The sequence below is a fragment of the Daucus carota genome, chromosome 8 (genome assembly GCF_001625215.2).
Source record: "Daucus carota subsp. sativus chromosome 8, DH1 v3.0, whole genome shotgun sequence".
NCBI classification, from domain to species: domain Eukaryota; kingdom Viridiplantae; phylum Streptophyta; class Magnoliopsida; order Apiales; family Apiaceae; genus Daucus; species Daucus carota.
In genome coordinates, this window is record NC_030388.2 from 33147657 (window position 1) to 33160627 (window position 12971).

Sequence of the window (12971 nt, forward strand, 5' to 3'; positions counted from 1 at the left end):
ACATATTTGTTGGATGGCAGGTCCCTTTAAGTGCCAGATGCAGCTAAAGCTCAGAATCGACGATGGGAACGATGGATAGAATATTGCTAATATATTTTGTATCTTGTACACGTAGGCACTACAGCTTCCTGGGAGTGAACAACCGGCTGAAGGAAGCTGGTTGACAAACAGCAACACTGAATCTGCTGATATCCCTGCAGCAGAAAACTTAAACGAGGTATGTGTGCTGGCACACTTATTTTCACTGTTTTAGCTTCTCACTTATTTAAAATAACCAGTATGATCAAATAACTTCTACTGACTTTTTTTAAATAGGATTGGGGTGATCTCCAAGTCTGGATAAATGAGCTCGGGGAAGTAGAGTTAACCTTCCAGAAGAGTGATGATGAATAGAGCTGCTCTTGCCTAAGCCCTTCTTGTACTAGGCATTACATATTTGTTGGATGGCAGGTCCCTTTAAGTGCCAGATGCAGCTAAAGCTCAGAATCAACGATGGGCACGATGGTCGGAAAAATTCTAATGATGACAATTGTTCAGTCTGTTACCAAGGAGGTAGCTGTTGGAAATTAACGTATTGAATGTCATGCTATTCTGAAGGATTCTGCAGTGTTCCAAGATTCAGTGTTCCAAGATTCATGTATGCTAAAGTTCAATGTATTCAGAATATACATGTATATGATTTAATATGTTTGTAATGTCTCTTTTTGTTCTCATATAAGCCTATCTATATAAAGGATGGTTTAGTCAAGTCTTATGTATTCAAGTTAAATCATATTGAATCAATACAAAATATTTTACTTTATAGCTTCATATAACTCAACATTTGGCATCAGAGCCAGCTTACAAACAAATCAGAGGAAGCAGCAAGATTTAATGGCAGCAATCAGTTCCTCCACAAATTTTTCAAGTCAGCAATTTATTCCAGAATTCAACGGCGAAGATTATGAGTTCTGGTCAGTTAAAATGAAGACCATTTTCAGGTCTCTTACACAATGGGAGATCGTAGAGAAGGGATACAAAGAACCTCCTGATGATGCTGTTATTTCAGATGCGGATCAAAAGAATTTGGAGAAATAAAGACAAACCGATGCCAGTGCTCTGTCAATAATTCAAAGAGCTGTAACAAAAGCTATATTTCCAAGAATAATGCGAGCCAATACAGAAACGGAGGCTTGGGACATTCTTCAAGGAGAATATCTAGGAGATCATGCAAAGGTACAAACTATTAAACTCCAAACCTTAAGAAGAGAATTGGAGAATATAAAAATGAAAGAAGATGAAACTTTTAATGATTTCTCTACTAGATTTTTTGAGTTGATAAATCAAATGAAATCATTTGGAGAAGACATTACTGACAAAAGACAGGTGGAAAAAATTCTTGTTTGTCTGCCGGAAAAATTGAATACTATCGTTTCAATGATTGAAGAAACAAAGTATCTTGCAACCTTAACTGTTCAAGAACTCATGGGGTCTCTGAAATCATTTGAGCAAAGGACGTCCAGACAATCTGAAAAACCTGTTGAAGCAGCATTTCAGTCAAAGCTCAATATCTCAAATCAAAAGCAAGGAGAAAGTTCAACTATCACTCAGTTTCGTGGAGGCAGGAACCTAATATATAATTTTCGAAATTTCAGGAACGGATCAAGAGGAAAAGGCAGGCCAGATTTTGGTAGACCAGCTTCTTTGCACTGCACTATTTGCAACAGATCTAGTCACTCAAATAAAGATTGTTGGTTCAAAGGCAAGCCAAAATGTGATAAATGTCATTGATTTGGTCATTTATCTAAAGACTGCAGATCACGTGATATTCAACAAGCAAACCAGATGAATTTTCAGAAACAAAATGAAGATTCTCACACAACCTTCTATGCATGCCAGAGCACGATGCATCAGAAAAATGAAAGATGGCTCCTGGACAGTGGCTGTAGCAATCATATGTCACCACCGGAAGAAATTTTCTGCAACATTGATTCAAGCATTTAAACTCCGGTTAAACTTGGCAATGGACAGCTTGTGGAATCAAAAGGTATGGGATCTATTTCAATTCAAACTAAGAATGGAGCTAGTCAGATTCAAAATGTTCTTCTCGTTCCAAGTTTACGTGAAAATTTACTCAGTTTGGGTCAACTATTGGAGAATGGATACAAATTGAAATTTGATAATAATATGTGCAACATCTATGACAAGACAGACAAGAAGCAAGTGATGACAACAATTGAGATGAAAAATATAACTTTTTCTCTCAATATTAAATATGCATCAGCCTTGCAAGCAACATCTAATGAACCTGTTTCAAGCCTATGGCATAAAAGACTTGGGCATGTGAATTATCATAATCTGAAGGTTCTTTACAATCAAAGAATGGTGCACGGGCTGCCTTACATTAAAGAAATAAAAGGTGTTTGTGAAGGATGTACATTTGGAAAGCAACATCGACAATCATTTCCAAAAGGAGTCTCCTGGAGAGCAAAAACAAAATTGGAGCTGGTACATACGGATGTCTGTGGCCCAATGGAAAATCCATCACATGCACAAAACAGGTATTTCATCTTATTTATTGATGATTATACACGCATGACATGGGTTTACTTTATGAGACAAAAATCAGAAGTGTTCTCTATATTTAAAAAATTCAAAAGCCTTGTGGAAAAACAAAGTGGATGTCATATCAAAACTCTAAGAAGCGATAATGGCACGGAATACACATCAAAAGAATTTTTGAAATTTTGTGAAGATGAAGGAATAGAAAGACAACTTACTGTTCGATATACGCCTCAACAAAATGGCGTATCTGAACGTAAGAATCAAACAATTGTGGAGATGGCAAAATCAATGATGCATGAGAAAGGGCTACCAATAACCTTCTGGGCAAAAGCTATTTATACAGCTGTATATCTGACAAATAGATGTCCAACAAAGGCTGTTTGGGGCAAAACTCCATTTGAAGCATGGAGGGGTAGAAAGCTGTCACTCAATCATCTTAAAGTTTTTAGAAGCATATGTTATGCACATATTCCGAAGGTGCATCGATCTAAACTTGGTGAAGCTAGTGAGAGGTGTATTTTCATTGGCTACAGTAGTATGAGCAAAGGCTACAGAATTTTCAGTCTCGCTGAAAACAAAGTCTTCATCAGTCGTGATGTACAAGTTGATGAGTATGCCTCATGGAATTGGAAGGAGAACAGAGTTGATAAAAAAGGATTTGAATATAATAGTGTTCCACCAACAAACACGGAAGATGAGAATTCAAATATTTCAAATAATGATGTGGATGATTCACCTCCATCAACACCAACACAAAGTCAATCTAGTCCAGAACTATCATCTCTTGATTCAAGTCCTAAAAGGTACAAATCTCTCAAAAATGATATTTATCCAACTTGTAACTATTGTTCAATTGCACCCGAAAATTTTGAGGAAGCATGCAAAGAAGAAATTTGGAGAAAGGCAATGGAAGAAGAAGTTCAAGTAATAGAAAAAAATCAGACATGGGAGCTTGTAGACAGGCCAAAAGATAAAGATGTTGTAGGTGTGAAGTGGATTTACAAGGTGAAACATAATCCGGATGGCTCAGTACAAAGAAACAAGGCAAGGCTCGAAAGGCTATTCACGACAGCCAGAGATTGATTTCAATGAAACGTTTGCTCCAGTTTCTCGTTTAGATTCCATTCGCGAACTAATTGCATTTGCTTCTGGAATGGGTTGGAAGTTGTTTCAGTTAGACGTAAAATCAGCATTTCTTAATGACGAGATAAAGGAGGAAGTATATGTCGATCAATCACAAGGGTTTGTTATCAAAGGAAAGGAACATATGGTATATAAGCTCAAGAAAGCATTGTATGATCTAAAACAAGCACCCCGTGCTTGGTACAGTGAAATAAATAGCTTTCTCATCAAATCTGGATTTAAAAGGAGCATGAATGAACCAACCTTGTTTGTCAAACACCAAGGTACTGATATATTAATTGTTATGCTATATGTTGATGATATAATTTTTGCCGGAAGTTGTGAAAATATGGTTGAAGCATTCAAAAATGATATGACCAAAAAATATGAGATGAGTGATATGGGTCTGCTACGACATTTTCTTGGCATGGAGATTTATCAAGATAAGGAAAATACTTTTATTTGCCAAAGGAACTATGCTGAGAAAATATTAAGGACATTTGGAATGTTTGAATGCAATCCAGCTCCGACACCACTGGTTATGGGGGAGAAATTATACAAGAAAGATGGTGGAAATTTTGTGGATTCTACTTATTATCGAAGTCTCATCGGGAAGCTGTTATATCTTTGTACAACAAGGCCAGATCTTATGTTTGCTGCAAGTTTGCTATCAAGGTTTATGCAAAATCCAAGCCACATACATCTTCGTTACAATGATAGTGATCTTGGAGGATGCGGAGATGATCTGAAGAGTACATCAGGCTATTGTTTTCCTCTTGGATCAGGAATATTTTCATGGCAATCTAAAAAACAAGACACTGTTGCGCTCTACCGCAGAAGCAGAATATGTATCAGCAGCAGTAGCCACTTCTCAAGTAATATGGCTTAGGATCCAGAATATTTACAGATTTTGGTTGTGAACAACAAGATGGCACCCCGATTTATTGTGACAACAAGTCAGCAATTGATATGGCTAAAAACCCTGTTAACAATAATAGAACCAGGCATGTTGCACTCAAACATCATTTTATTCGGGATGCAGTTGAAGATGGGGAAATAAAGCTTGTGTTTTGTCCGTCTAAAGACCAAGTTGCAGACATATTCACTAAGGCATTACCAAAGCAAAGGTTTCAGCAGTTAAGAGAAGCACTTGGAATCCGTCAATATGTTAAGGGGGAGAATGTTGGAAATTAACATATTCAATGTCATGCTATTCTGGAGGATTCTGCAGTGTTCCAAGATTCATGTATGCTAAAGTTCAATGTATTCAGAATATATATGTATCTGATTTAATATGTTTGTGATGTCTCTTTATGTTCTCATATAAGCCTATCTATATAAAGGCTGGTTTAGTCAAGTCTTATGTATTCAAGTTAAATCATAATGAATCAATACAAAATATATTACTTTACAGCTTCATATAGCTCAACAGTAGCTTTATTATGCGTGATCAATGCCCCTCATCAGTTCATACAGTTCGTCTTGGTGTAGAGGTGCGCCTATTTTAAGTTATATTGTCTTTCTACAATGGTATAGCTTGTCTTATTTGTTTCCCCCTTACTACTGTCAAAATGTGTGTACATAGTAGTGTATATGTGCAAGCTCGGTCCAAAGCGGACAATATCATACTATTTTCGTGTTAGGCTCACCTAGCAAGCCTAACAAGTAGTATCAAAGAAAAATTTAGGATCGTCTAGCAAGCCCAACACCTACACCTGATGGAGCTATACAGCTTATGTCAGAAAGACATGACGAAGAGCCTAAGGACATACACAGAACTAAATAAGATGAAGAGTCAAAAGAGTCAAAGAATGAGAGCTAGTTACATTTATATTGAAAGAAACATGGTAAAGAAACAGGAAAAAGTAGCACAACCACTAAGAGTATCTCCGATTGATCCACTGGTCCTGAATACTACTTTGAAATGTTAAACTCCTACTAAACATGTCATGAAGGTTTTCTATTGTTTTTGCAGTAAGATAGAGATGATTCAGTACTGATATAAACTTTTTCTTGTTTTCAAAATCATCTAAACCCTCCACCTCTTCTGCTCCGCACAAGTCCTTCCCATTAATAGTCACCATAGGGAACCTTACCCTGTCATTACCTACCAGCTCTCCTAGCTCTCTCATATACTCTGACTCTTTTCAACAATTCCTCTCCTCAAATAAGACATTCCCACTCATCTGAATATTCTTTACCAGCCCATTTGCACCTAGGCCATTATCAACACTAATTGTGTAAAGAATCACCTCGTCGTTAGATGGTTTAGGTCTCAACATTGATGATGAAGAACTGCCTTGTGAACTTGGACCGTCTGGTGTAGGAAGGCGGCATTGTGGGAACTTGGCAGCCAATTTCTCTCGAAACAATTTTACAGTGTTTTGGATAAAGGTGCTCGGCAGCCTGAAAGTGATATATTAAACAAGAAAAGTTTTTAGCAGAACACTTTGACAATGACGAAGCTAACATCAAATTATCCAAGGGATATATTTTAAGTTCTATGATTCTGCATAGTACAGTAGTGTTGTGAGGTATATGATATCTCTCACTCGACTATATGTAAAATAACATAGTTTAAATCTCGAATTTCCTTTTTCATTTCTATCTGACTTTTGCAAATATTTTAGATGTCGAGATACAAGCATTTCATAACCTAACACCTGTCAAACAATGAGCAATGAACATACAAGTTCAACAAGAATTTATTAGACTTCCACATTCTACCATGAGTATGGTGGAAATATAAAGAAAAATATAATTATGTACACATTCAACAACTATTGCTGATGCAATAGTTTCTCCAATTGAATAACTCTGCAAACGTTCTATATATATGAGCGAAGTCTTAGAAACCTACCCCATCAATCGAGCTCCTTCTGCCGAATGGAAGGCTTTTCAATTCTCTTTCGGTGACATAAAGCACATTCAATGCTGACATAATAAGCTTTTGCTTGTTCTTAAAATCATCTAAACTCTCTACCTCTTCTTCTCTACACAAATCCTTCCCATTCACAATTACCATGGGAAACCTCACCTTTTCTTTACCCACCAGCTCTTCTAGCTCTTTCAAATATATAGGCTCCTTTGAACAGTTTCTCTCCACAAATACAACTTTTCCACTCAAGAGAACCTTCTTTGCCCATCCATTTGCGTCTAGGCCACTGTTAGCACTCGTTGTGTCAAGAATTACCTTGACATTGGATGAAGAACGGCCTCGTAAAACTGATCTTCCAGGCTCTGGGAGCCGGCATTCTGGGAACTTGGCAGCCAGTGTTTCCGTAAACATATTCACAGTATTCTAGATGAAAGTGTTGCCTACCCAAAAACCAAACACATTATTATCCAACAATCCATAAATACAATAATATGTCTTGACACATGTTGACAAGTATAGCATTCCTGATCTAATTATAGAAAGAAACTTACTGAGAAAAGCATGAAATGTTGGATAATTGAGAAAAATCAGAAAATTTACCCCTCTTCATGTTCTCGAATAATATTGCTCTCCACTTCTCCACCTTGTCATTGTGCCTCGCTTTATGCTTTTCTAGTGCGAGTCCATAATTTCCTAGCTTTATGTACAAGAGCCCGTTTGTCGGAGTTTATGACTTCTCACTTAACGTGATTTATGAGTTAACGTGACTTATGTGATTAGCTGGGAGTTTAAAATATTTGTTCGAGTAATTTTGACTTATTAAGGACTAATGAGTTACTAAAAATATAATAATAGAAATTAAAGTGATTTATAGGTAATTTCTGTCTTAAGAGTAATTTTTAACAAAAAAAGTTTAAAAAATTCGACTCGACGAAAAAGTACCTCAAACTAAATTGTGGCTTTAAGTCGGTCTCTGACTTGAAGTCGGCTTCCGACATATTAGAAAAACGGACATTTTTCAGCTTAAAATTTGAAACTGTTTTAAGGCCGGACAAACATGCTCTAAAACATACTTCCCGAGCCAGGGTCGTCTTCAAGTGAGGAAGTGAGATCATCCCAACAAGCCTAAGTATGGAGTGCCCTCAACAAGGCCTAGGTTAGAAAGCCCAAAGGCTAGCGACCCCAGAGGCCACATCATTTCTAGCACCCACCATCTCCTTGGGAAGGCTTGATAATTTCTCATATTAGGAGCCCATCTATTAATCTATGTAGGGCAGTCCAACATAATTGTAAACCGAGGTGACTTGTGATATCTACTAAATGAGCCCATCTTAATGGTCCTTCAGTTGTGGGTCGGCCACGGCCCATGAGAATTTTGGGAGTAACATCTTATTAGAACAAAAACCTATATATCCTACATTCTTAGTTTGATACCATCATCCCTTCCTTCCTCTCCTTGTTTTTTTTAAATAAACGTACTTGCTTTAATAGATAATATCATAATCTAGGACATGAATGAGAAAATCAGGTGGGTTATCACACTACACCTCTAAACCTGACATAGAATAGGCGGCTTTTGCTAACACATGCGCCACACTATTCGCAGATCGATAAGCAAACTGAACTAGCAGTGGATTTAATTGCTTTAAAAATTGAATACAATCAACTACTATGGTACCAAAGTATGCCTCTCGTGGAGTTCCATTACAAGCCATAGCAAGTGATTTAGAATCCGTCTCAACAATACAGTGGTCATACCGTCGTTCTATCACCCAAGATAATGCTTCTTTCAAACTAATTGCTTCCGCCTCTCTTGGCAGCCACGCACCCGCCACCTTCTGACATCTTGCACCTACAAACTGCCCCTGAGCATCAGGAAGAACACACCCAACACCAATGTGACCATCCTGGAAAACTGCAGCATCAATATTAAGCTTTAACCACCACAGCTCTGGTTTCTCCCAGATTCGATCACCTATACTGCCATGTATTTTTCCTCCATCCAGCCGGACTTGAGCTTCTTTTTAATCTCTGAACAAATTTGTGGGAGCAGCCCTCACACCAAAGGCTGATCCATTTACCTTCTCTCACACCTACTTGTTCGGTCTATGCCAGATACTCCAACACAACATGCCAATAAACACACACTGACCTTTTGTGCAAATATCAAAGGCCCTGCAAATCATCGAAACTACTGTATCTCGAACTGGGTGTTGAACAAAGCGATGCAGGCCTGCATTTAACCAAACTGTTTTCGCGAAATCACAAGAGAACAACACATGGGTATGAGTCTCGACTCCACTGTGACACCAAGGGCATGGATCATCATTATTAACATGCTTGAATGATGGAACTTGAACAGTAGGTAAACAACCCTTACAAACACGCCAAAGAAAGTTAAGCACTTTACGCGGGATATTGAGCGACCATAAACGTTTCCACCTTCCTCTCCTTGTTATGTGCGCTTGAAACTCTACCTATATATCCCTTCCTCTCCTTGTTATCTCCTCTTGAAACTCTACCTTCCGCATCAGCCTCTCCTTCCTTATTTACCTATCGCACCCTCTTCTCTTCTTAACTTATCATTTTTTTTAGTCTAAAAATTATATCACCACCATTGACAACAATCATTGTTATGATATATTTTGATATATCATGTGTATGATGATTTGTGTCCAATTCATGCATAATCGGTAAGCCATAATCATATATTTACTTCTTATTTTGGATTTATTTTTTTTGTTCATATTTGGATCTAATTGAATGTTGGACTTAATTGATTTTTGATTGAGTTCTGATCTTTGAGTTCATCTAAGATATAAAGTTTTCGATAAAGTATAAATTGGTCATGATGAGTGTACATGAAAGCATACTTTAATCATCTTTAATCTGTTAAAATAATTCTTTTCTTAGAATCATATATTGTATATATCTTTGTATTTTTAAATTAGTTCATGAAATTTTATATTGCAAAAATAATGTGATGTTCATCTTATTCCAGTATTTGTGGGAAGAATTATCCGAAATAATGAAGAAAATGCTCTAGTATGACTTGAAATCCGCGTCCTTAAGAGTAAGTAATAAATTTTATGGTATCTAATGTTTTGTACTAGTTATTGATTTCAAATTTAATAAATTATCTCGTTAAAAATTTTATCAAAAAAATTTAAATCAATGAATTTATATCGCCAATAATTATGTTTTTAATTGGTAACGAATATATATTTTTATTTAAACATTAATGTTTTCTGAATTTTTTTTATTTCACGGTTTCATCTTTAAACCACGTGTTTTCATTATAGTATATTATAATATAACTACAAATAAATCTTAGAGTTAAGTAATGTTGGCAGACCCTAACTTTGTAATACTTTCTTGATTGGCACATAGAAGTGATTAGCGAATATCTTTTGCAGAGTCAATGAGGATGTGATTTTCTTTACAAAATGGATGCTCGTGTTCGAATGGTAATATACTTATGAATTCATGTTTTGTTTTTTGTTTTGATTGATATGTAAAAATGGATTTCTAATTGGTTCACATGTTTTTGTAGGCAAATGCGCAAGAGGGAGAGAAAGATTACACCGATGTGGACGAAGACACGGATGAAAATACGGATGATGAGCGTGAAGGCGTTGATGAAGGTGGTGACGAAGGCGGTGGCGAAGCCGGTAGTGAAGACAATGGTGGATCATCCGATCTTTCTTTGTCTAACTAGTTTCCATTTTTCATTCCCCGAACTTGTTATGGATCACATTGAAAACTTTGTTTACGTTGATACTTTGGAATGTCCGATTATGTCGGACTTAATGTAGTTTGGATAGATTTTTGGAATGTTTGGAATGTATATATATTGCTTAATTAATTAGAATTTGAGCTTTGTGTTTGTGTTTGTATTGCTAAATTTAGAATGGTTGATGTTTGGTTGTTGGTATTGGTATTTGATGTTGGTTATAGATGTTTGTGTTGGTACAGGATTGGAAAGTGAAACTGCAGAAGAATCTGCAATTGTTTTTCAAAAATAGCCCAGAAAAGAAAACCGACCAATTGTACACATAACCAACCATTTCTTACCATACCTTTACAAGAAAACCGACCGCATTCATATAAAACCGACCACACAGACTATACACAATTGCAGAAAACCGACCGCATTCATATAAAACCGACCGTCTTCTTTTAAAGACGGTCGGTTAGGTTGCGGTCGGTTATACAGATTATGAAAGCGTACTTGGCTTAAACCGACCGAGATATAACCGACCGCACATAACCGACCGTGTGAGAAGGTTTGACTACGGTCAGTTTTACGTCTGGTCAACAGTGAATAAAAGGCACATAACCGACCAATACAGGTGGTCGGTTTTACTGTTCGGTTCTGACGTGGTGTGACACCTGTTGCCACGTGGTGACAGGTGGCATCAAGTGGGATCATTTTTCTGGGAATACAACAGCACATAACCGACCACCCACACGGTCGGTTTTAAGTGTTAAACACGACCAATTAACGTAACCGACCACCTTTATCGGTCGGTTTAAGCTTTATAATCGACCGATTACATTCATAACCGACCAATATTGGTGGTCGGTTTTGACCTGTTTTCCCGTAGTGAGAGTAGAAGGCATTATTATGATAATATTCTTAGTTTTGATTACTTTGATACTTCAGAAATGTCAACAAGTTTTCAGAATAAAGGCTGTTTCGATCACATCAATATTTTTCGCAGTGAAGTACATCTCTGTTCTCGTATGCCTGCTTTAAATCAGCCAATCAGTTTAGAGGTAAAAACATTGCAGGAAAACACGTATAGCAGCAGTTTGTGGTGGCAAAGAGCACAGACTATATACTGGAACCTTCAGTTCCATTCGCTTCTGCATAATTGTCCGCATCACTCTGATGGGTGTAGTCTATTTCAATAGTAGTATCACTAATGTGGAGTTAACGGGTGTTGCGTGGCCCAACAAGCCTTATCATTCTAATGTGGAGTTAACGGTGTTGCGTGGCCCAACAGTATCATTGGCATGATCCTCCTCAAAAGTAAGTTAAAAGAGAGAATATAGTATTTAATTACAACAGCAGTGGAGTTGACAACTTAAAGTTTAAACTAGATACTTTGTTTTTTTGAGATCAGGTCATTACATTGCAGCTTAACAATTATACAAGATTGTCATGATCAACATTTATATTATTACCAACTTTTTCTAAATTGATTGTCTGCTGTATGTGTACTAATACCACTGGATACTAATACCATTGGAAACAAGGTTTCATGCTAAAATCTTAAATAAAAAGGGGCAGATTGGAAAATGAACAATATTATTTATAATCTTTTAAAATTACAGTTATAGTTTTAAATTATAAGTTCAAATATAATATTTCTAAAGTAAGGGACGAAAAGTAACAATTGTCTATTTAACTAATGAATGTTTCAATTCCTAAAAAAAATGTATTATTATTTTTTACCTAAATAATTATTAAAAAGATATTTACTATAAACTGGTAGGAAATGGGAGTGCTCGGTAGTAATTAAAACCGGCGACACATATTTTGATATAAAAGACATTTCCATAGTATATATTTCCTACCATAATTGGTATGGAAAAACCCTAATGGTAGGAAATACTTTTTTTTTGCACCTAAATAATTATAAAAATATTTATTATAAATTGGTAGGAAATGAGTACTATTTAACATGAATTTGAAACTACGTACGATATAATGATAATGTGAAGCAATCTAATAATACGGATTATTCAATTGATCTTTATGAATGTCTAACTTATGTGATATGTTGTTCATTTATTTTGGTAAAAATAATTCTTCTTAGGGTGTTTATTTCCTTTCACAAAATATATTGCAGTATTTAAAATTATATCTTCAACTTCTTTCCCATGACAAATAAGAATATAAGTCATAAACTATTAATATCCAAGAATTTATAATTTCATAACGTGCCTCTATTCAATATAATTTCTATGAATACAGTTAAGGGTACATGACTCTATGAAATTAGCTAAATTTATTCGAACTTTAGAAAAAACAATTCTACGATTAAACACTTAGATTTAATTAGCATTACCTCTTTATTAAAAAAATACTAAATTATAGGAATAAAATCATTAAAAGTATGTATATATAATAATATACTTGATTCATAAGTTTATCCAAACACCGCATTTTTATTTTCGAGCATCTTTTCTTGTTTTCGCACATTTTTCTCAATCTCTTAGGTTAACGGGAGAAAGGGATTAACAACAAATTTGGGAACTTACTTGAATGTAAGAAGAATATCATGAAGAAGAGAAAGGGATGTAAAGGTTAGTCGATCTTGTATTGATCCTTGAGAAAGTACGAGATTGATCTCTAGCTACTAGACAAGAAACCATAAAAGTTGTTCAAGAAAGCTAGCTACGTACGGGTTCAAGTTAT

General features: G+C 35.9%; 2 protein-coding genes across 2 annotated transcripts; one reads left to right on the forward strand and one right to left on the reverse strand.

The window, feature by feature from the left end:
• The first annotated feature begins 1146 nt into the window (after positions 1 to 1146).
• LOC135148543 (uncharacterized) lies at positions 1147 to 1983 on the forward strand. Its single transcript, XM_064083848.1, has 2 exons — positions 1147 to 1669; positions 1790 to 1983. The coding sequence occupies exons 1-2, from the start codon at positions 1147 to 1149 to the stop codon at positions 1981 to 1983; spliced, it is 717 nt and encodes a 238-aa protein (XP_063939918.1).
• A 3462-nt stretch (positions 1984 to 5445) lies between these two features.
• Positions 5446 to 6965, reverse strand: LOC135148213 (uncharacterized). Its single transcript, XM_064082482.1, has 2 exons — positions 6527 to 6965; positions 5446 to 6072 (listed from the first exon to the last, which is right to left on the reverse strand). The coding sequence occupies exons 1-2, from the start codon at positions 6953 to 6955 to the stop codon at positions 5935 to 5937; spliced, it is 567 nt and encodes a 188-aa protein (XP_063938552.1). The 5' UTR covers positions 6956 to 6965; the 3' UTR covers positions 5446 to 5934.
• Positions 6966 to 12971: the final 6006 nt, after the last annotated feature.